The sequence below is a fragment of the Oncorhynchus clarkii genome, chromosome 17, assembly GCF_045791955.1.
Source record: "Oncorhynchus clarkii lewisi isolate Uvic-CL-2024 chromosome 17, UVic_Ocla_1.0, whole genome shotgun sequence".
NCBI classification, from domain to species: Eukaryota; Metazoa; Chordata; class Actinopteri; order Salmoniformes; family Salmonidae; genus Oncorhynchus; species Oncorhynchus clarkii.
In genome coordinates this window covers 19884034-19908628 of record NC_092163.1, presented here as the reverse complement: position 1 = coordinate 19908628, position 24595 = coordinate 19884034, and the positions used below count along the sequence as shown (strand labels likewise).

The 24595-nt window shown below is 44.2% G+C and overlaps 2 protein-coding genes across 2 annotated transcripts in view; both read left to right on the top strand.

Moving 5' to 3' along the window:
* The window catches only part of LOC139370474 (mucolipin-1-like), an 18355-nt gene extending 15395 nt beyond the window's left edge, over window positions 1-2960 (top strand). Inside the window, exons 13-14 of the mRNA XM_071109972.1 lie at window positions 54-184; window positions 464-2960. Coding sequence (XP_070966073.1) covers window positions 54-184; window positions 464-500 — 168 coding nt within the window. The 3' untranslated portion in view covers window positions 501-2960. The remainder of the gene's footprint in view (window positions 1-53; window positions 185-463) is intronic.
* A 3519-nt stretch (window positions 2961-6479) lies between these two features.
* LOC139370472 (proline rich 36a) overlaps window positions 6480-24595 on the top strand; it is a 41461-nt gene continuing 23345 nt past the window's right edge. Inside the window, exon 1 of the mRNA XM_071109970.1 lies at window positions 6480-6838. The gene's annotated coding sequence lies outside the window, so the exon portion shown is untranslated. The remainder of the gene's footprint in view (window positions 6839-24595) is intronic.

Here is a 24595-nt window from a genome sequence, read left to right as displayed (position 1 = left end):
CAGAGAGTGAGCAACCTAAACATGGATGCCTGTCTCCTGTCCTGTCCCTCCAGCACCAAACCCAGGAGCCCTACCGCATTACGGACCTGCACGCCTTCATCGCAGAGTGCACTGACACGCCCAGCTCGGGGATGTACCGGGGCCTCGAGACCTCACCCTGCTCCTTCTTCTGCTGCTGTGACAGGTGGGTCAAAGGGCATAGGTCAAGACTGAATGTAGAGTTCAAGGCCGGGTTCAGAAACCACCCTCCAGCTCCTAACCTCTTCAGTGTTTGCCGATCTGAAGGAGTCAGATGGGTGTAAGTTGATGGATGTTCCTCTGTAGAATGATTAGCAGTAGATGCCACTTCAATGACCAGACAATAACAGATGAATTCACTGTTATCCTTTCTATCATGGTTGAGAGACGTTTACGTTTTTACGTTGTATGCCCGATCGTGTTACGTGTTTGTTTCTTCCCTCAGAACGACAACATACGAGGATGTCCTTTTGGTGAACTGACTGGGATGGGGTGTCTGGACCTACAGCGCTCTCTGCTGGCCGGAGCGCCACACTGCATCCAGATTTTCATTGTCCTTACCATCAAATCTAGGTCATGCATGAGCACTTACTTGAATGAGGAGCCTCAGTTCAACCGTATACAGACAGAGGACTATGAGCTGAAAGCCTAATCTTTTTTTGATTGGATTCATTGGCCAGACCTCCTGCATTGTGTGAATGTTATAGGGATGTTGCCTGGATGTTACACAGTAACATACAGCTCAACACAGCATTCCCCACACAGAAAGAGAACAACAGTATTTGACCAAAAATCTGGATATTTGCACAATCCATACTTGCTGAGGACCATAGTGCAATGTGAAATGTCTTGTTAGCACTAATGCTAACGTTTAGCTGCTTTTAATTGTTTTACATGGGTTTTTAGGTGTTCAGTAAGCTGCACAAGGGACAAGAACTGGACAGAGCATGTTTTTTTTTCTATCAGAAGTTCTGGTTATCTATGAAGGGGATGACAATGACATGCATACTTCATACTAGGCCAGAGACTGCTCTGGAGCAGCATTCTCACTGTCCATAAAAGGAGAGGGCACTTAAGCCCAAGTCACATGACTCGGACATGTGCCCTGTCATGAGGCGCAAGCCCAGCAAGAACTGCTGAGAGCAAGGCTGGCTTCGCCGCAGTGCATTGTGGTCACCACCGCTGCTCTCAAGTGTGCAAGTACATTGAACTTAAACCCTGCACTGCGCCTGGACCCAATGGCTCACTCAATAGCCTTAATCTTTGCTCAGATGTACAAATCTCCTGCCTAATAGGCCGTGTTTAGACAGGCAGTCCAATTCGGATCTTTTTTTCCACTAATTGGTCTTTTGACCAATCACATCTGATCTTTTTCAGAGTTGATCCGTTTTGGTTTTAAAAAAAATACAGATTAGTAGAAATAAGATAAGAATTGAGCTTCCTGTCCAAACGCAGCCATTGTATTTCAGAGTTTAAGACCGATCAGTTAAAAAACCTGTACTCACACCCGGGTGCTGGGTCTGGTCTCCAGGAACAATATCCATAGAATTGTTCTATAGTTTAAGTTGGACACAGAAAGAGATGCAGTGCATCATCTCAATCACACCTACAGTACCAGTAGTTTCAGTAGGTGTTAATCCGATGGCACAGCAAACAGGGTAAACGTCAGCGCTATTGTTGATTTGTACGTGTCAAGTTGTACACTGTACATGTCCTGTTCACGATGCACAAATGATGCTGCTTCATCAGAGTTCATTTGGAAGGGGACCCGTAGTGAATTAGTCAAATCCACTCCGAGTCTCACAAAGACCCACTAACACAATACCCACCATGCCACAACATTCCGGTTGCAATGGTAATGTGACTTTCCAATTTTGCCTGACCTGAATGTAACTTCCTTAAATGAGGAAACTACATGATTGGAAAATGGAGAGTTCATCTATCTTTTGGGGGGTGCATTTTTTAAAAGGCCTAAACTCCAGTCATGGACAATATGGATGGAGAACTGCAGATTGTATCCGACTGGTCTAAAGAACAAAGACTGCCTGCGAGTAATGAGGAGAGGATAACGAGCAGGCAGGACAGCTAAACGAGGCCAGAGGGATTGGGTATTTGCGAGCACTCCAGTAATGCCTGTTATGTTGACCCAGAAGAATGCTCTTACATATGTTTCGTTCCCATTCTGTTGTATGCCTCATAATGATGCCTAGTTTAAAACTAGCCAATTGCTTTGTCCTAGTGAAAGTTTAAATTATTTCGTTGTTTTTTTCAAATGTTGGGTTGTTTCGGTATCTAGAGAGAAACGCCTAAGGGGAGTGTGGTCTTCAGGTTCAGACTCCAGAAAGTGGTCATGAATTGAGCTTTGTACTCCAATCACTATTGAAGAAGAAAAAATCATATATTTTTAAATATGTTATAGGCCTGCTTCCATTACGGTCCCTAGCTACTTCTAAAAGTGAACCTTTTGCCGTTTTGATAGATTCCAAAGAACCAAGGTGTAGGCAAAGTTATATGGGAGTATAACCTCCCAAATAGGCTAAAAGCAGAGCTTTCACCATATCCGTTCTTTAGGATCTGAGAACACCAAAGGGCTGGAGGCTACGAGAAGTGGCTAGGGGCCGAAATGGTACAGGGCCTGTCTGCCGGTTAGTGAGGAGTCATGTAGCTCTTATTTGAATGGTCATATAGTACATTTAAATTAAATGTATGTTCTTAACTAAGCAGTACACCAACATGATTTGTTTTTGGCCTTGCGTTTGTATATTGTAGTATTAGACACTTAGATGTCCTGTCCAAGCAGTCTGTAGACATTTATACAGTTCATTGTGTAATCTTTTTTTTTTATGTTGATTGTACTTGAACGTTGTTTTGAGTATGTTGGATCTCTGTGCCACACTCGGTATGATGCCAAACCACTGATGATTAAATGCCTGTTTGTTCACCTGGCTGGAAATACTTTGGAGAAGGAGGAGGTGGCAAATGCTTTGGGCTGCATCCCAATTCTCCACCCTTCTCTCGAAGTCTGCACTTGCATGCATCAATGGATTTAAAAGCAATGGATTGGTGTAATCGTTGGCGAGAGGGAATTTCCTCTTGTTAAGTCTGTGACGGGAAGTGTGCAAATGCAATTATTTTTTTTAAATGTGAAGAATCAGGACGCATCAATACTTTGGTTCCTTCACCACTTGATTTAGATCCAAACAAAGCCGGTCAAATTGTCTACTGTGTGACGGAAAATCACGAGTTTACCACAGGATGTAATTACCTGAAGTTACCAGAAGGGGGAATACGGGCTTTTGCACCCCTCAGACTCGGACAATAACATCCTAAAGGAGGAGAATTGTTTATTAGGTAGACAGAGACAATAGGGATATAATACAACCGAAGACTAAATTATAGTATTATAGTACAACAAGTACCATAGGTACATTTACACAATTCATGTAACATTCAATATGCACAAATTCGGCACAGTCCACACAGCAAAACGGCGATGGTAGATCTCCTTACATAGAACACATGTGCCCATATCCTGGTAACAGAGGACGTTGGTGGCACCTTAATTGGGGAGAACGGGGCTCGTGGTAATGTTTGGACTGGATTTAGTGGAATGGTATCAAACACATGTTTTTGATGCCATTCCATTTGCTCCGTTCCGGCCATTATTATGAGGCGTCCTCCCCTCAGCAGCCTCCACTGCTAATGTACCTTTCCTAAGCAGCCTTTGGCGGCTGATGCAGCACATCATTCCTTCCAGTCCACTAAACCGAATATCATCATTCATTATGTACTGTCCTGGCTGCCCATCCTTTAGCTGAGCTCTTGGCCCATGTCCATCTCAGTGACTCACTCTTTGTTCTTGCACTCTAATAGTCTGCTGGGTGTGTCCACTGTGTATGTGCACACCACTTGATGCTGGCGATGAGCTTTCTTATTTTTCTCCACACCAAATACAAACACACACATACGAACAACGACTTACAGACTCCTCTGCCAGACCCGCGTGGTCTCGCCTCCGTCCCTAGTGCCTGCATTATTGTTTGTCACTTGGCCTTAAATTGTACCAATTAGATTTTGTTTCTCAATAGTTCAATAATAAATCATTTGAATTCTCCCTTGTGTTAATGATGGCGGATTGATTGTGATTGATTTCCACGTTTTTGAGTATACGTTTTTTTCAAGACGAGAAGAGAATCGTCCCGTCCATTGTGGATCTCACCACACCCCCATATTGTTTTTCCATTTAACCTTTACAGGTTATTTTCATTGAAATACGCATTTTGCACTAGAGACCTGTAATGACCTGTGGATATGCTTGTAGTTGTTACATGGTGCCCTCAATACATCATGACTACTCCGGGGTAATGGTCTACAATCTACAGTTTCAACGGGTCGGTAAAGTGTGGTGTTTGAGTCTGCGGCGTTGTTATTTCTATGGTATTTCATTTGTCGTTTGATAATGTGTTCCAGTGTATCAAAGGTGGCCTCACGTTTCCCGACTGCCGAACAGCGATGACCGAGAGAAGCTACTGTAGTAAAGGGGTGATGCGCTAGGCTTCCATGATCTTTTGAGATGAGGTTCCCTCTAACTGTTGTCTTGGTGGACCAAATACTTCGTACCCAGGCCAGAAATGTACCACCATGACACTTTTCTTCAGCATGTGTGTGTGTGTGTGTGTGTGTGTGTGTGTGTGTGTGTGTGTGTGTGTGTGTGTGTGTGTGTGTGTGTGTGTGTGTGTGTGTGTGTGTGTGTGTGTGTGTGTGTGTGTGTGTGTGTGTGCTGGTCTATTTGTCTCTGTATATCTGCCTGTCTCTCTGTCTGTCTGTTAGCCTCTCTGTATGTGTGTGGGCTGCATGGTTGTTTGCTCTGTGCCATGGGCAGCGTATGCAGCTGTACACGGAGCTGCAGACACAAAGTATGTCCGGGACTAGTGTTGTTTTGGCAGATGGGTAAAACAACAAGACCACACTGGAAGACTGTGGGCCAATAAGACAAACAGTGGGATGAAAGAAACCCCTTTGGTTGAACAATTAATCCTTGTTCCATTGCCACAGGCTTTCCCATAGAGACAAATACTGAGCCACACCCTTATAGGACAACATGACAGAGCATTGCGGTGGGTGGGCAGAACCAGGAAGTGACTGGATTTAGTTGTTTTACTAACAACCCAATTAAGGATCTTAGTTTGCGGCCGAATACACACACACATACTATAAAAGCTACGGCGTCAGGGAGAGGCTCTTGGTTCCCCATTCTCTGCAATAGGCCCTATATGATAGGTAAGGCTGACAGGCTGCAGATGTAACAATTAGCAAAGCCCTGTGATTAGCTGAGACAGACAGAGGGGTTAGACAAACAGAACCGTATGAGTCACCCGCTTCCACACACACTATAATGAGGTGAGGTAAACACACACACACACACTGTAAGAAAGGCAGTTTGAATGGTGAGGATCCCTATGTCTACATCTTTCACATCACTAGTCCAGAGTGAATACATCATGTCTGTTTCCAGTCTAACCCTCTCCTCTCCTGGCACTGTGAGTTGGGACTTTTCTTTGCCCAAAGCCTCCTCTTTCATTCGTTCTTCTTTGTCGTCTCGCTGTATAACAAACCAGTTGATGTCCGATGTCTTGGCCTGATTCAGTCTCTTTCAATCTCCTTCTGTCAATCTCATAGTCTTTGTATGTTCCCCGTCTTTGCATTGATTCCTATTGTAAAGCCAGCAGCTGCAACTGAGGGAACAGAAGCAGGCTGCCACTCCCATTGTGGGCAGTCAGTGCCATGCAGCAAAGTAGCTGAGGCTGTATATCTTCATAAGCGCCATAAACAGATGCACCTTATCGCCGCTGTCTGATGAAAACATCACCAGAACAGAAGCTTTTCAGGGAATGTATAAAATGACCATATTTTCCCATTAACGAACATACAACTATTAAACTTCATTTGAATAAATGTTGACGGTCCTAGAGTTCTGAAATGTTCAGAGCACGTTGAGTTACTGCTTTGCAAAAAAACGAGTTACAAAGTTTTCATCGGACAGTGACGTTATGCTAATAAATAAGACATGACCAGGACTGTGAATAATGCCTTTCTCAGTTGAATAAATATGCCTATTCTTCATTGATATCAAGAAACTATCAATTGCATTCAAATCGATTTATGAACCAACTGAAACTTTGACAGACTACTGTGTGTACATACTTATGTAGCCTAGCCTATGTGTTTTGCCTTACAGGCATCCAGTGTAGGCCTGCAGTAGTTTAAATATTAACCATGCAGCTGGATTTTGGAAGTTCATACACGAGAGTATGAGTGAGGGGGTGAGGGATGGGGCAAGGCACTCTCGCACACAGAAAATAAAAGGAGGGGCAGTGGTTTAGCATATGACATCATCCCTATTTTAAATAAAGCTCAGGCCATGTTCTTCATTGGTTCCTAGCTGGAGAAATCGATTTTTTTTGGAGGGGGGCATGTTTCTCCTTCAATTTCACCCTCGCTCGACTATGTGGTAACTCCACTCATTCGATTCTTCATCTTCAGAGTGGTCTGCTTCTGTGGTCCAAAGAACGTTACTAAAGGAGGGATGCACTTCGTTTGAACAAGTCAATTGAATCTACAGCTTCATTGTGAAGCTTGACAGTGAAGGGAGCCAGCTGCACGTTTGAGTGTTTGTCCTCTAAATTTACAACGTCTGCGTCGACATATTTGGTCTGTTTTTGTCCAGCCAGCGAGGAAGTAGCCTTAAAAAGGAGTAGCCTACGACGGTCCCTGAAAGAATTTGGGGAAACGCTGCGAAGCGTGCCTCGACTTTCTTACGGTGAGTGGGAATTGATAGATTGTAGCACGAGCCAGCAAATGTCTTGCAAAAACCAATTTATTGGCTACATTGTTGCCATTTCGGCGTATTTGATAATTTTCTGCTAATTCATGCTGGTTTCGTGTTAAACAATGGCTTCTACTTTATCCAAACAAAGCTCATGAAATTACACATATCAAACGTTCGTTGTTGAAAGCCCGTGTTTTCTAACAGGATTTGATGTGATGCCTACAACGTCGGTGGAGAGTTTGGGCGGTGGTTTCCTTTCCCTAAAACAGCCTTGTCAAGGCGCATTAGGTGACTGGACACACAACTGTATATGTAGCCTATATGTTAATTTAATCAATAATTTATTGACTAACCTCGGCACCAAACTTCCCCCTATTATGCCCCAGCTCAGACTCTCATTGTTCTGAGAATGAGGGCCCCAAATGGCTACTGCAAAACCGGGGTTAATTTACCGTTCATGATTATGTCCTGGGATTTGGGCTTCGCTAAATTCTGTGGCTCGCGGGGAAACTCTGCTCTGAAATTGCGTTTTCTAATGGAGAGCTGGTGGATCGCGATCCCATTATCGATTGATAACCCAATCGAAAGTGCCTCCTTAACTGTTTAATTTCTATATGTGTAGTCTAAATGTCTTTGTTGGTTACATTGCTGAATCAATATCACATTAAACACACCATTAACATCCAGCTGAAAATCTAATGTAAGCAAAATTGATAGAGAAGCATATAGGCCTGCGCCTGCCCATCACAATTTCCCTATCACAAGAAGATGTTGAGTTACTTTTTACACCAACATCACGTCAGTGAAAACGGGAGTGTCTGTCTGGCGCGTCTCGGAGATGGCTGGCTGCTAGATTATACTGCTCACCAAGATTCACATCGCTGTTTGTTTTCATACTCACCTACACATCCAGAGATATCACCCATGACAACAGACTGAGACTGGGCAGAGCTAGAGGGAGAGGTCAGAAGCATCTGATGGCTATGTGATACTGTCATCTGGGTTTTGGCTCCAAATACATATTACATAATCCCTAATGGGGCACATGCATTCCATTCCACATGCCAACGAATGCTATCCCACCTGCCCCATCTCAATGTCGCTGATTGGGTGTCAACAGAAGTCTATCAAATGACAGACTCGAAATCTGATCAAGAATCAATCAAACAGCATCAGCCTGGTCGTGTCTGCTGTTGTCATCAATTGTTCTTTCGTATAACAGGCCTCTGATCAAGTGTTATCTTTCACTGATAAATCTGAAAGAAAGTGTTAATTGTGTTAAAGTGTCATTTGATTTCTTAAAGGAGACATGACTGTTTTCCTTTTGCTAATGTGGTGAATGTGATCGTGTTTGGTTTTTGTAGGGATATATATATATATCCGTTTCAGGGTGTTGCATTGACTGAGAGGTTACGTTGCTGCAGGGGTTTGACAGTGACACCCTCTCGCCCGCCCTGAGTGGGGAGTGTATGTCCTCGCTCAGCGGTGACCTCTCAGGCAACCCTCTGAGTGTGAATTATCACTGCAGGGGTGTGAAACCATCTCTCTCACTGATGCCTATGGCAGCCTGAGCTCCTAACAAGATCAGGGGTGTCAAACATGCAGTCAGGGAGGGGGGTCCAATATGGCCTGCGGGTGCTCTTATTATTATAACATATATTTTTATATAGACTTTAAAATGACTAAAAACCAAATCAACTCTCAATTATAATGAACCTACATTCAAACAGTTTCTTGAATGTGTCCAGCTTACTAATAATCACCTACATGTCAGGGTGCATTGAAAATTCCGGAAACTATAGACGGAGGACAATATTTAGCTTATTTTTAAATATAACAAATTCTGTGGTCTGCCGGACCTTATTGAAGACCAAATGCGGCCCCCCTGGGGGAAAATGACTTTGATACCCCGGTTTAAGATAATACCCGGTTTAAGATAATATCACTTCCCCTTTACGGTCACCACTTCCTCTGTCCTCATCCTAAACCTCTGCAGTGTCAGGTCTAAATAGACTAGAGGTTGGTAGTCAGTGACCTAGAGTCTAGTTTCAATTATGGGCTCTTTTGGCATAGAGGAACTATATCACACTACGTCAATAACGGGGGGAATTCAGGGGACTCTCCCAACAAATCGCAGGGAGGACATAACAAAACGTTGCAATTCAAAACCAAAGTTTTCATGCAAAACCTTTGCAGTGGTTTTGCAGGTAGTTGCATTGGACTAGTAACCCGAAAGGTTGCAAGATCGAATCCCCGAGCTGACCAGGTAAAAAACCTGTCGTTCTGCCCCTGAACAAGGCAGTTAACCCACTGTTCCTATGCCGTCATCGAAAAATAAGAATTTGTTCTTAACTGACTTGCCTAGTTAAATGAAGGTATAAAAAATTTAAAAAAATCTCTGATCTCCATTAGAGGTCGACCGATTTAATCGGAATGGCCGATTTCAAGTTTTCATAACAATCGGAAATCGGTATTTTTGGGCGCCCATTTAAAAATAAATAATAAATGTATACCTTTTTTATTTATCTAGGCAAGTCAGTTAAGAACACATTCATATTAGTCCTATAATTCCTATAATAACTACAACCTAAAACTACTTACCTGGGAATATTGAAGACTCATGTTAAAAGGAACCACCAGCTTTCATATGGTCTCATGTTCTGAGCAAGGAACTGAAAAGTTCGCTTTCTTGCATGGCACATATTGCACTTTTACTTTCTTCTCCAACACTGTTTTTGATTATTTAAACCAAATTGAACATGTTTCATTATTTATTTGAGGCTAAATTGATTTTATTGATGTATTATATTAAGTTAAAATAAGTGTTCATTCAGTATTGTTGTAATTGTCATTATTACAACACCATTTTTTTCCCCCAATCGGCTGATTAATCCGTATCGGCTTTTTTGGTCCTCCAATTATCGGTATCGGTGGTGAAAAATCATAATCGTTCGACCTCTAATCTCCATCTTGCTATTCAGTATTTTATGAAAACGGATAAAGTATTGATAGTTTCCCTATGCCAGAAAAATACCCTAGTTACTGCTTTTGTCTATGGTTGGGTTGACGAGACTACCCTACGTGCAGGTTTAGGATCAGTATTACCAACCCTAAAATCATTCTTATTGCTGTAGTTATTGAAAGAGAACTGACCTTAGTTCAGCCTCGTAGAACTAACGTTCTCTCGATGAGAGTCATGTAACGTGATTGGCAACCAACTGGTCTTGGAATGTAAATGCACTGGTGCACTTCAAATGGTTCCTCTCCTGTAGTCTGGACGCCCTTGTTAGTCAGCATGGTGCCCTATGGGGCAGCTGCAGTTGTCTATTTTAGGTAAGACTCACAGAAGTCCAGGTGGTTGGCATTGCATTGTTTCCGATCGCGGGACCGGGACCGCTGCTTAAATTGGATACAGCCGTAAAACTCTGCAGGTCAGTATCTGAGTTATTTCGTTGGGCGCCTTCAACAAATTCACTTAAATAATGGTCTTGGGAGTGCGGGTGTCACAAAAGTGTGCTGTTGACTCATGGCTTTCCACTTGTATGGTTGCTAATGCATCCTTATTTGCGCTAGTTATTGTTGGGGCCATGTGAAAGCATCAATGCAACAGCTGCTGAGATATTACGCAATGCATGTCAAGGTCACTGGGCTCAAATCCATTTTCTTTGCCCTGCATAGTGAGCAGATAATATACTACCTAATTACACACCCTGACGGGACTAGCTATCAACTGCCATAAAATCCCTCAATTTGCTGCATTACGTATGGCACACATCTGCTGTGAAATACTATTACAGTAGGTTTCATCATGCATTCTCTCGCTGGTTTCTATGGCGTCTCAGTAAGTCGTCCCCAAATATAGGGAGTAGGGTGCTTTTTGGGACACGGTCTCCAGTCTGGAAGGGCTCCTGCCGGCTGTCCCATGGGAAGCTGTGGTTGGTTGTGCTGCTGTAGCGCTTGCCACTGTGGTGGTCTGTGCCTTGGCATTCAGCGTTCTCTTTATTAGCCACAAAGCAATGGACACGCACTGCTTTTGGACTCTGTGGCTGCCTGGCATTGTGACATGTGGCTCTGTGCTCTGCTATGAGCCAAAGTGTTCAGCACATTCAGGAATTTGTTTGTCAGATCCGTTGTGTTCTGGTCTGACCTTGAGATGCCTGCTCAAGGAACTATTAAGTCCACTTAGTTAATATTTTTCCAATGAGGCCTCATTCAAATCTATTCACGCTGTATCCCTCCCGATAGGCTTTAGCCATATCTGGTTTGTTTTAATGGGGTGCTTTGGGACAAGGTTTGATTTGTGGTTAGGCTTTGACCCCAAGGTTTGAGGTGTGTGTATGACGGCCCTTGCTGTCTGTGTGTTGTGGCTGGTTACACACATCCTGTTTTGCTCTGGTCTGCCTCTTGACCCATGAGTAACCTAAGTCTGTGTGTTAAGTAATAGAGCCATGGTGTGTGTGCCCCCAAGTGTGTGGCAGGCGCAATGGGATCAGTCCATCTGGCCTGGGCTCACCCTGGCTGCTCATAGCCCTGGTAACTGATCTGGCCCTGAGGCAGCAGCACCACAGAGCACAGCTACTTTCTACTATTGACTTACTTCCTGATCCCCAGAGAGAAGCAGCCCTGTAGCCATCCCACTGTAAGCCTCACCCTCCCCATCCCTCCAAAGCCTGGTGTCCCTGGTCTGTCATGGCTTTATCTCAATTAGTATTTCAGTGATTCCCTGCAACCTATCCCCTTGCCTCCTTCGCAAACCCTTCAGACCTTCTCCAATGGGGTTTGAGAAGATGTGAGGAATCAAGGATTTATGAATTTAGAGGCCTAGTGTCCCAGGTCTGGTTGTTCTCGTGGGATTTTTGTCAAAACCAAGCGTGCCAGCTGATACCCCTGTCCCCCTGCCCTGGCTAAACTAATCCATACGCCCCTCTATGCCCCAGGACAAAGGGGGCTAAGTGGGCACAGGGGCAGACAATGGGCCCTGTCTGTTACCTTTTAATCCTCAGATTACCCACTGACAACCAGCACACACGGCTACCCGGGGCGGCAGGGTAGCCTAGTGATTAGAGCGTTGGACTAGTAACCGAAAGGTTGCAAGTTCATATCCCCGAGCTGACAAGGTACAAATCTGTTCTGCCCCTGAACAGGCAGTTAACCCACTGTTCCTAGGCCGTCATTGAAAATAAGAATTTGTTCTTAACTGACTTGCCTAGTTAAATAAAGGTAAAAAAATAAAATAAAAACACACCTCCCCTCTGCCATCTCCCACCCTGTGGGAACATTCACACCTTGTCCTGAAGAGACCCCCAGACCAAACCTGGCTCAGTGCTGCTTTGAACCTGGTCCAGTTTAACCAGATTGTGCTAGCCTCGAATCCATTCCCCCCCAGGCTAAATGACTAGGTTACCCCATTGTCTTATGATTTCCCTTAACACTACCTTGTTAGGCTAGTCCATCCCATCTGACTCCTCCAAGGCTAATTGGCTACACTAACTATCCACTTAGCCTGTAGCGTGACTTGCCACAGTCTTATCCTCCTCATTATCGAGTGCTTTAACGTCACTTAGCACATCTCCATGTCCCCCTATGGAATTCATTCACATTAACGTGTGGTTTAAGTACACAGTCCAGCTAATGAATTGTTTAGCATGGCTAAGCCAAGGCTTAGTGTCCATCCTATATGTCAGGGACAGCAGCTCTGATCCTGGAGGGCTGCAGCGCAGGACACACATACTTCAGCCAAGCAATCAACTAATTCTGGTCTTTCATTACACCAGGATAGGGTTACTTCATAGGAGCTGGACTGGAACAGGAGCATGCACACACTGCAGTCCTCCATGACTTGGAGATGTCCACTACTGGTCCATAGAATAGCTTGGAAGCATCTTTTGTTTTCTCTGTATAGATCTATGGTCTACCCAAGTTGGCAAAGGGGCCTTGTGCCCTGGTGTCTCCAACTGGGTCTGCCCCAGCCTCATCAGTCATCCAGGAAGTGGGACTGTGCAGACACCTCATACAGGTTTTTGTCTAGAGTTAACAAGCTCTGTGGTGCGCCAGCTATACATGGGGCAGGGCTTCCAGAAGACCCCCAGTGCGGAGGACACCCAGTGAGGGGTGGGGTGATGCAGGAAAAGGGCGCTTGGTGGGGTAGAGCTCCGCTACCCGACCTGAGGTCGACGGGCCCTGACATTAAACATTGGGTTAAGGCCTGTTTATTCATCAATAACTAGGGTACAGGCAGGGTTCGGGTGTCACTAAATTGACCTCTATCATTTTGAAGCTGAGCCATTTGCTTGTGCTCTGCTGCGCAGTAGTCATACCTGACTAGGATCATAACGATGTTCCTTGCGTTTTGTCAGAGTTTACAGTTAACTGCTCTAATGTCTCTTCATTGAGCAGAGCAGCCCAAGTGGAGCCCTTGCTATGGTTACTCACTGACTCCGAGTGCAGGGAGCTTGTGACAGATGGAGAGTAGCAGCAAAAAGGTTTACTAATGGAGGAAGTCATTTCTGATTTTGGGCTGGGCCTTAACGTTGGCAGAAACAATAGGGCCTGAATGTCTTGGGCATGGTTAGGGTATGGGGGGCTTAAAATTACTTGCCTGTGCAGGGCTCCAGTAGAGGGTCCCATGTTTTGGATTGTACCCTAAGACATTTAATGCTGGCTGGCTTGGGGATCCTGTGTGTGTTGTTTTTGATTATCCATGGAGGGATTTGGTAGGCCATTTTTGTGATTTGATTTGTCATTGACATAGGTTTTATGCTTCAATTCTGTCTCCAACTGAAATGAGCACTACCTCTTCAGTGTATTGCCAGATGAGATGCCATGGGCTTTAGTTACGAGCGATGGCATGAGCTCATATTCCCACTGAGTAATTCCATTCCACTCTGAGTCCATTGTGCCAGTGGATCTGGTTAAACGGAAGGGTAAAGGTTAGTAAGCTATCTTCTATGGGAGAGTTTCTCCGGTTGCGATGCCTCATAGGAGATCAGCACCCTGCCCTCACCCTCAGGTCACTGTGAAAAGACTGCCACCATAGGGTGTGCATGGGAAGGCAGCGGTGCATAGCTTCATTGGGAGAGCAGTAGGGTGTGTGTGCCTTGTCCAACATCGCCTGTTTTTGTTACGGAGTGGCTGCGGATCTGGCTTTTTCAGGATCTTTAGTCTACATCACTAAAAGATTCTGTGCATGTATATATTCTCTACGCTTGGAGAAGAGGCTACTCAGTCGATGCATATGTAACAATTGCTAAACACTATGGGCTACTGTGTGTTTAAGCTTAAACTATTGGATCAGTTAGGTTCGCTACTGGAGCAATAGGGAGAAATGAAAACCCCACCACTAGATCATTTAGGAAAAGAATGTCGGCTTGTATTTTGTAAATAAAAACACTGACAAAAAAATGAATCACCTTGAGTAAATATTGATATGTGAAATTTGTACAATGAGCTCAATATGAATGAAATGCATCAACAGTACAACAGACTTAGATATCGGCCTATAGTTTACTAGGGTGCACCCAACTCTGAGCGTCTCTCAGATTTCAAAGTTGAAATGGCAATAAAATAAACATGTATCCACATAAAACACAAACCAATTCACAAATATTAACATAAACCACCATAAGATGGAATCAAATGTGAGTGACTGAGCCGATAAATAAACACTAAGGCGTTTAAGTGTAGCATGTGCTTATAACAATCCCACTGCAATGTATGATGCAATGATGCCTTGCAAGAGAAATCCTACCACACCTTAGTATGGTGCAAATTCGGTGTTCTCCAAGGAAAATAAATCTTCACATGCAAATCTTCATTGATGTCCTGGGTTCGGGCGGCTCGCCATCCTTGGTGGAACTGAACCCATACTCCAAAAAACCTGACCTGTTTTACAAACAGGATCACATTTATTTACATATACACTGCTCAAAAAAATAAAGGGAACACTAAAATAACACATCCTAGATCTGAATGAATGAAATATTCTTATTAAATACTTTTTTCTTTACATAGTTGAATGTGCTGACAACAAAATCACACAAATTATCAATGGAAATAAAATGTATCAACCCATGGAGGTCTGGATTTGGAGTCACACTCAAAATTAAAGTGGAAAACCACACTACAGGCTGATCCAACTTTGATGTAATGTCCTTAAAACAAGTCAAAATGAGGCTCAGTAGTGTGTGTGGCCTTCACGTGCCTGTATGACCTCCCTACAATGCCTGTGCATGCTCCTGATGAGGTGGCGGATGGTCTCCTGAGGGATCTCCTCCCAGACCTGGACTAAAGCACCCGCCAACTCCTGGACAGTCTGTGGTGCAACGTGGCGTTGGTGGATGTACCGAGACATGATGTGCTCAATTGGATTCAGGTCTGGGGAATGGGCGGGCCAGTCCATAGCATCAATGCCTTCCTCTTGCAGGAACTGCTGACACACTCCAGCCACATGAGGTCTTGCATTGTCTTGCATTAGGAGGAACCCAGGGCCAACCGCACCAGCATATGGTCTCACAAGGGGTCTGAGGATCTCATCTTGGTACCTAATGGCAGTCAGGCGATTTTGCCAATCTTGGTGTTCTCTGGCAAATGCCAAACGTCCTGCACAGTGTTGGGCTGTAAGCACAACCCCCACCTGTGGACGTCGGGCCCTCATACCACCCTCATGGAGTCTGTTTCTGACCGTTTGAGCAGACACATGCACATTTGTGGCCTGCTGGAGGTCATTTTGCAGGGCTCTGGCAGGTGCTCCTCCTGCTCCTCCTTGCACAAAGGCGGAGGTAGCGGTCCTGCTGCTGGGTTGTTGCCCTCCTACGGCCTCCTCCACGTCTCCTGATGTACTGGCCTGTCTCCTGGTAGCGCCTCCATGCTCACAACACTACGCTGACAGACACAGCAAACCTCCTTGCCACAGCTCGCATTGATGTGCCATCCTGGATGAGCTGCACTACCTGAGCCACTTGTGTGGGTTGTAGACTCCGTCTCATGCTACCACTAGAGTGAAAGCACCGCCAGCATTCAAAAGTGACCAAAACGTCAGCCAGGAAGCATAGGAACTGAGAAGTGGTCTGTGGTCACCACCTGCAGAACCACTCCTTTATTGGGGTGTCTTGCTAATTGCCTATAATTTCCACCTGTTGTCTATTCCATTTGCACAACAGCATGTGAAATGTATTGTCAATCAGTGTTGCTTCCTAAGTGGACAGTTTGATTTCACAGAAGTGTGATTGACTTGGAGTTACGTTGTTGTTTAAGTGTTCCCTTTTTATTTTTTTGAGCAGTGTATACACACATATACCATGAGTACCTTCTCATATAACCATTAATATAGTGTTAGATTCAATCTCTTACAGGAATAAGATAACTTACTCAATGCTTTACACTTTAACTACAGCACCAGACTCATGTGGACTGAACAATAGACTAACTAGCCCGGGAAAATGAAAAGTACTAGTGCTTACACCTACATGTAATTTCTTATAAAGTCATCTAAAACATAAGTGTACCAAAATGGATTATGATACAGGTTAATCACTTTTTATAAAAGTATAAAAACTCATAGTTTACCATGCATGATCACTAACGTTTGCTATTTCAATTGATCAAAACTGAGCTAGCCTTACACGGAACCCAAACCGGCTGCGTGTGCGGCATCGTGCATAGATGTATTTTGTCCCCCCACACCAAACGGGATCATGACACGCAGGTTAAAATATCAAAACAAACTCTGAACCAATTATATTAATTTGGGGACGAGTCAAAAAGCATGAAATATTTATGGCAATTTAGCTAGCTAGCTTGCAGTTGCTAGCTAAATTGTCCTGGGATATAAACATTGTTGCTATTTTACCTGAAATGCACAAGGTTCCTCTACTCCACCAATTAATCCACACACAAAACGGTCAACCGACTCGTTTCTAGTCATCTCTCCTCCTTCCAGGCTTTTTCTTTTCTTGACTTTATATTGCGATTGGCAACTTTCATAAATTACGTGCATTACCGCCACCGACTTATTTCATTTTTCACTCACCCATGTGGGTATAACCATATGTTCTCATATTCTGAGCAAGGAACTTAAACGTTAGCTTTTTTTACATGGCACACATTTTTACATGGCACATATTACTTTCTTCTCCAACACTTTGTTTTTGCATTATTTAAACCAAATTGAACATGTTTATTTATTTGAGGCTACATTTATTTTATTGATGTTTTATATTAAGTTAAATAAGTGTTAATTCAGTATTGTTGTAATTGTCATTATTACAAATTTTAAAAAATAAACATTGGCTGATTAATCGGCATCGGCTTTTTTGGTCCTCCAATAATCGGTATCGGCGTAAAAAAATCATAATCGGTCGACCTCTAGTTGGGATGTGAACAAGCCCCCCCAGTTTGGTCTGCTGAGGACGTCACTCACACACTTTGGCACTTACGACCCCTACCCTTCTCATACCCTGCCTACTAGCCTATATAGAGCCCACTGCAGCCTCCATATAGGATCTTATCATAATCTCATGCTGCACTTGGCACTAGTGAGCCCAAGGTAATTTAGGCCTATTAAAGGTCCAATGCTAACATTATTTTTTTTATCTCTATATCAAATCATTTCTGGGTAACAATTAATTTTTCAAAAAAATATACTCTATTTTCAACAGATGGCTTCTTAGAAAAGAGCTATTGGTCTAATTCATTTTCTGATGTCACCAGGCAGGCCAAAACTCTATCCCAGGCAGAAATTTCAGGCCGTCTTTTCAAGCAGTTCTTAGAATAAAAGGGCATGCTCATACATTTCACAGTATTATTCTAAGCTCAGTGTGGTGTGTGTGTGTATGTATGTATGTGTATATATATATATATATATATATATATACACACACACACACAGTTGAAGTCGGAAGTTTACATACACTTAAGTTGGAGTCATTAACTTGTTTTTCAACCACTCCACAAATGTCATGTTAACAAACTATAGTTTTGGCAAGATGGTTAGGACATCTACTTTGTGCATGACACAAGTAATTTTTCCAACAATTGTTTACAGACATTATTTCACTTATAATTCACTGTATCACAATTTCAGTGGGTCAGAAGTTTACATACATTAAGTTGACTGTGCCTTTTATACAGCTTGGAAAATTATGTCATTGCTTTAGAAGCTGACCCTCAACACTGGGGCCCCACAAGGGTGCGTTCTCAGCCCTCTCCTGTACTCCCTGTTCACCCACGACTGCGTGGCCATGCACGCCTCCAACTCAATAAGTTTGCAGAGGACACTACAGTGGCAGGCTTGATTACCAACAACGATGAGACTGCCTACAGTGAGGAGGTGCGGGCCCTCTAAGTGTGGTGTCAGGAAAATAAACTCATTCTCAATGTCAACAAAACAAAGGAGATTATCGTGGACTTCAGGAAACAGCAGAGGGAGCAGCCCCCTATCCACGTCAACGGGACAGTAGTGGAGAGGGTGGAAAGTTCCTCAGCGTACCCATCACGGACAAACTGAAATGGTCCACCAACATAGACAGCGTGGTGAAGAAGGCGCAGCAGCGCCTCTTCAGCCTCAAGACGAATTTCTCCTGTCACCAAAACACAACTTTTACAGATGCACAATCAAGAGCATCCTGTCGGGCTGTATCATCCCAACTGACTACTGCTCCACCCATAACCGTAAGGCTCTCCAGAGAGTAGTGAGGTCTGCACAGCGCATCACCGGGTTCATCCTTGGGAGCAATTTCCAAACGCCTGAAGGTACCATATTCATCTGTACAAACAATAGTACGCGAGTATAAACAGCATGGGACCACGCAGCCGTCATACAGCTCAGGAAGGTGACGTGTTCTGTCTCCTAGAAATGAACGTACTTTGGTGCGAGAAGTGCAAATCAATCCCAGAACAGCAATGGACCTTGTGACGATGCTGGAGGAAACGGGTACAAAAGTATCAATATCCACAGTAAAACGAGTCCTATATCAACATAACCTGAAAGGCCGCTCAGCAAGGAAGAAGTCGCTGCTCCAAAACCGCAATAAAAAAGCCAGACTAGGGTTTGCAACTGCACATGGGGACAAAGATTTGTACTTTTTGGAGAAATGTCCTCTGGTCTGATGGAACAAAAATAGAACTGTTTGGCCATAATGACCATCGTTATGTTTGGAGTTAAAAGGGGAGGCTTGCAAGCCGAAGGACACCATCCCAACCATGAAGTGGCGGTGGCAGCATCATGTTGTAGGGTGCTTTGCTGTAGGAGGGACTGGTGCACTTCACAAAATAGGTGGCATTATGAGGAAGGAAAATGATGTGGATATATTGAATCAACATCTCAAGACATCAGTCAGGAAGTTAGCTTGGTTGAAAATTGTTCTTCCAAATGGACAATGACCCCAAGCATACGTCCAAAAATGTGGCAAAATGGCTTAAAGACACCGAAGGTATTGGAGTGGCCATCACAAAGCCCTGACCTCAATCCATAAAATAATTGTGGGAAGAACTGAAAAACGTGTGCGAGCAAGGAGGCCTACGAACCTGACTCGGTTACACCAGCTCTGTCAGGAGGAATGGGCCAATATTCACCCAACTTGTTGTGGAAGTCTACCTGAAATGTTTGACCCAAGTTTTTTTTTTTTTTTTAAATGCAATGCTACCAAATACTAATTGAGAGCATGTAAACTTCTGACCCACTGGGAATGTGATGAAAGAAATACAAGCTGAAATAAATCACTCTCCTATTATTCTGACATTTCACATTCTTAAAAGAAAGTGGTCATCCCAACTGACCTAAGATGGGGACTTTTTACTCGGATTAAATGTCAGGAATTGTGAAACTGAGTTTAAATGTATTTGGCTAAGGTGTACGTAAACTTCCGACTTCCATCCCCGTCCACAACCAAAGCCTCCTTGAAGGTAACATTGCTCACTGTTGCCCCTAGTGGCTGGTTTCCACGTCATCTCCCGACGTCCTCAGACATGGATGTACGTCGAATACCGACTTGCATCACTAGTGACCTGCCTGGTTTGCCTTTTGTTGATTTGCTGTATTTTCAAAATTGAGAGCAGGGACTCCTATAACAACAGCATCTTTTCATTTAGTTGAGAAGGAACGAGACAGCCATGCAACTGGGTTGAGAACTGAGCTGGGCTCATATGCTCAGCAGAGCCTCTTGTCATTATGCTGTGAGTAATGACTATCTTGTGTTGGTGGATTTCATTATGAGATTGGATCTTTCTGCGTGCCATGTCTTCTGAGTGCTCTGTGGTGATGCAGCAGAACTCTGCAACACTGCCTTATATGGGCAGACGAAGCAACAGTCTCTTACGCTCTCTCCACACCCCACAAACACTTCACCCCATCCCTCGCTCTTCCACCACCAATCCTAAGAGTTCATTCAACTTCCCCCTCTTACTAAATATATTTGCTCCCTCTTTGGACAGGCTGGCAGTCTAGATAAGCAGGAAAAGCCAGAACTGGCCTAACTAAAAAATTTTTTTTTTAAATCCCCTGGATATGAAGTATTTAGGAGCATGTGTTCTCATGCAGTTGGTAGGTTAATGACTTGGGTCATTCATTAGGCAGTCAACTGAAGAAAATGGTCTGACAAGGGGAAGGATTACCTGAACCAGCATTTCTTATTGGTCCAGTTTTTGTTTTCCATTGCAAAATGCTTTGCTACGATTTTCCTTAATGAAGATGACCCTGGTGTATCTGCTTTGGTCAAAATGCGTTGTAACTTCTGGTGAACTTGGTCAGTTGTTGACTTTGACTAGTGACTGCCCCTTTCCTGTCTGCAGGGAACTGGTCCAATAATGAAGTTCTATGTAGGAAACCCCCTTCCCTAATAAACCCCTCCTTCTCCAATACTCTGTTCTCCTACAAAACTCTGGTCTTTCTAAAGCCTCTCCACTCACTCCCACTCTCCTTTCCTGTCATACCCCTTTACACACACACACACACACACACACTGAATGAAGCCTGTGTTTCCTTTGGCCAGAGCTCCAGTACTTTGGAGGCCTCCGCATAGCAAGGCCTCACTCAGTCAGACAGCAGTCCATTTAATGAATAACCAGAGACTGAGGCCCCTGTTTGTCGAGCACCCATGGCGCTATACAGCTCAGTTACACCATAGTCTCTACCATCCAGGCCCAGTTTAGCCTAGCTAGCAGACGTTGTGTTCAATGCTCAATTGGGTTGTCTTTGTCAGGCACAGGGGCAGTCAGGGAAGGTCACAGACACAGGGTTTGCTTTGGCAGTGTAGTCTAAAATGGAGGTCTATTGTCCACAGTCTTGTAGTCAAAGATGATGCAAGTACTCTGTACGGCACAGTGGAATCAGAAGAATGATTAATCTGGTAGACCGTCCCCTGCGCTCTCACACAACGTGTATATACTGAACAAAGATTTGACTGAGTCACAGTTCATATAATAAATTAGGCCCTAACCTATGGATTTCACAGGACTGGGAATACAGATGTGCGTCTGTTGGTCTCAGATAAAGTAGTGGTGTGAATCAGGAAACCAGTCGGTATCTGGTGTCACCACGATTTTCCTCATGCAGTGCGACACCTCTCCTTCGTAGTTGAGCTGGCTGTTGATCGTGTGCTGTGGAATGTTGTCCCACTCCCCTTCAATGGCTGTGCAAAGTTGCTGGATATCGGCGGGAACTGGAACACACTGATGATCCAAAGCATCCCAAACAAAACTCTGGTAACACCTGTGGTGGACATTCCTACATTCAACATGCCAATTGTACACTCCCTAAAAACTGGAGACATTTGGCCCTTTTATCACCCCCAGCACAAGGTGCACCTGTGTAATGATCATGCTGTTTAATCAGCTTCTTTTTATGCCACACCTGTCAGGTGGATGGATTATCTTGGCAAAAGAGAAATGCTCACTAACAGGGATGTAAACAAATTTGTGCCCAAATATTTTAGAGAAATAAGCTTTTTGTGCATATGGCAAATGTCTGGGTTCTTTAATTTCAGCTCATGAAACATGGGACCAACTCTTCAGTGTATATATTCGTACACACCCTTCCTGTGACAGCTGTTTATAGGCTTCTACCCTGAGGAGCCTGACGGGCAGAGCTGGAATGGTGGCTCGGCTCACCAACAGACACCCTGGCCCGAGCCCTCCCCGGGCATTCCAGCACATGTGCACACGACACTGGGCCTCAACCTCAAACCTTTAGGGCAGATTTATCATTGAAACACCCCTCATATTTCCCCTCTGCACTCTCCCCGTTCACCTCCCTCTGTGAGCTAGCAGAGAGCATAATCTATTTTTCACCTGTGGTTAAGACTGTTATGACACTAAGCTGACATCAGTAACACACCCAACCTCCATCCCAACCCTTGCTCCTTTTTCGTTCTCCCTGTAGTCTGACTGCATTTCCAACCCACTCTCAACACAGATAAATCCCCCTCTGTTTGTATTGAAGGAGTATTATAAGTGACCCATTTTGCTGTGTGGCTAAAACATGGCTGGCACTGTAGGATGATTGCAGACAGCTGTAATTAAACTGCAAGAAAAAGACGGGGCGAGAGGGGGGATGAGTTAGATGCAACGCAGCAAAGATGAGACGGAGACGGGGGCAGCGAGTTTCTTCCGTCTAGACAGCCCACCCCAACAGGCTTACGATGGCAGCTTTAACCACACACCCAGAGAATAACAGACAACTTGCAGAGTTTGTTTTCCTGGACACTAGTTATTATCCAGTCACTGTTGTCAGACTGCAGCCCGAGGGCTTATGAATTTGCATACTTCCAACACATGGTAATTGTTGCCAGGGGCATTGAGCTAATTGTGATATTAGCTGTGGCGCTAGCTGGAAAGTAAGCATGCTTTGTCCTGAAGATGGTATTAGCCCTTTTTTCTTTTTACTGGTATTTGTTATGCAAATGAATGAAGGGGAGCACAATGGCTCATTTTTTCATAAAAATGCCTTTCATATCTATCAACTGTGCAGTTTATTCTATTGTTTTTTTTTTGGTGGGCGTTCCCCTTTTCAATCATTCCAATTGCAAATCTATGCGAAGACTTGGCCAGGGCTATGGAAAACCGCTCTGAAATTCCCAGAGAATTTGTCATGAGGCCAGTTTGACGATGAGTGGTTTTAAAGAAAGATGCTGTGCAATAGTTTCAAATGGGACAAACTACAGCTAGCTTCTCTGAAGCAGAGGCGTCTCTAACACCCTCACTAATCGCCTTACTACAGTTCAACAAAGCCCTTGATATGCATGTGTAGGGTTTTAGTGACGCCATCATGCCACCTTTCCACTACCCGGAGGTCGGCTCGGTTCGTGGTAAGGAATGCGATACAGGCTGCACTTTGGTAAGCCCCTGGCATTAGTGGTTAAGTCAGCAGCCACTGGCATTTGCTGGACCAGCGATGGGCACAAGTAAAGCCAGGCCAGTGCCCATTCTGCCCAAGGCCAAAACATCCCCCCTTTATCCTGCTGCTGTCCACTGAACGCAGGCACAGCACCTGCGCGTTAAATCCAACTCCTGCCGGTCCGCTGGATTTAGTTAGCTGGCAGTTGTCCCTCTCTGACGTCCCTCATCCCGCTATCTCCCTAACACTTCGCTACATCGCTACGTTGGTGTCGGAGCCCATCCAAATGCGGTAGCCGCGTTGTTTGAAACACCGAGTATTGAGTTGAACTTGTGATATTGTGAAGAGTTGACAAATTAGTCAATTAAGTTTAGCCATGTTTAATCCCCAAATTAGATTAATTGAGAATGCTGAATGTGCTAGGTCTTTGTGAAACTCTAGTGGCCTCTAATTTATGGGCAATAATCCAAACTTGATTCAGCCAAGTCATTGATAACAAATTCTATTTCACAACCTCTTGGGTCATCAAGATTTGAAGTATGCTATAATATATATATATCATTGAGTAATGTAGAGTAAGAATAGCTTGCAGCTCTGGTGTAGCCCTGCTCAGTTGACTGAAGGCTGCAAACTTGGCCCCTCGTGGTGCCTTTATCCTCCCTGACCCCTCTCTTGCTCTGTGCTGGAGATATGTAACAGAAGAGAGGAGAAAAGGGAGGTGGCGGCCAGCAGCCTTTCTGCCTGCAGTTGGAGCCAGAAGGACGAGGTTAGGAAAAGAAACCTTGGAAAATGGCACTGCAGGCTTTTTGTTTGTCCTCTCTGGTTGAAATAGGGGTCAGACCATTGGTTTGGAGGGAGAGCGATTGAGGGAATTTGAGAGGGGTGTATGTGTTTTGGGGGAGAGGTGTTGGTATTAGTTCTATTGGCCGTCCGCTATCAAACTGGCCCAGCGAGTTCCACAGGATCCCTGCAAGTGATTTGCTTGTTAATTTGCCTTTTTAGTCCGGTCATTTGCCAATTGACCCGGTCTTAGACTAAAATTGGTATTTTGTAGCATTGCCTTTAAATTGTTTAACTTGGGTCAAATGTTTTGGGTAGCCTTCCACAAGCTTCTCACAATAAGTTGGGTGAATATTGGCCCATTCCTCCTGACAGAGCTGGTGTAACTGAGTCAGGTTTATAGGCCTCCTTGCTCGCACATGCTTTTTCAGTTCTGCCCACAAATGTTCTATAGGCTTGAGGTCAGGGCTTTGTGATGGCCACTCCAATACCCTGACTTGTTGTCCTTAAGCCATTTTGCCATAACTTTGGAAGTATGCTTGGGGTCATTGTCCATTTGGAAGACTAATTTGCGACCAAGCTTTTAACTTCCTGACTGACATCTTGATGTTGCTTCAATATATCCACATCATTTTCCTTCC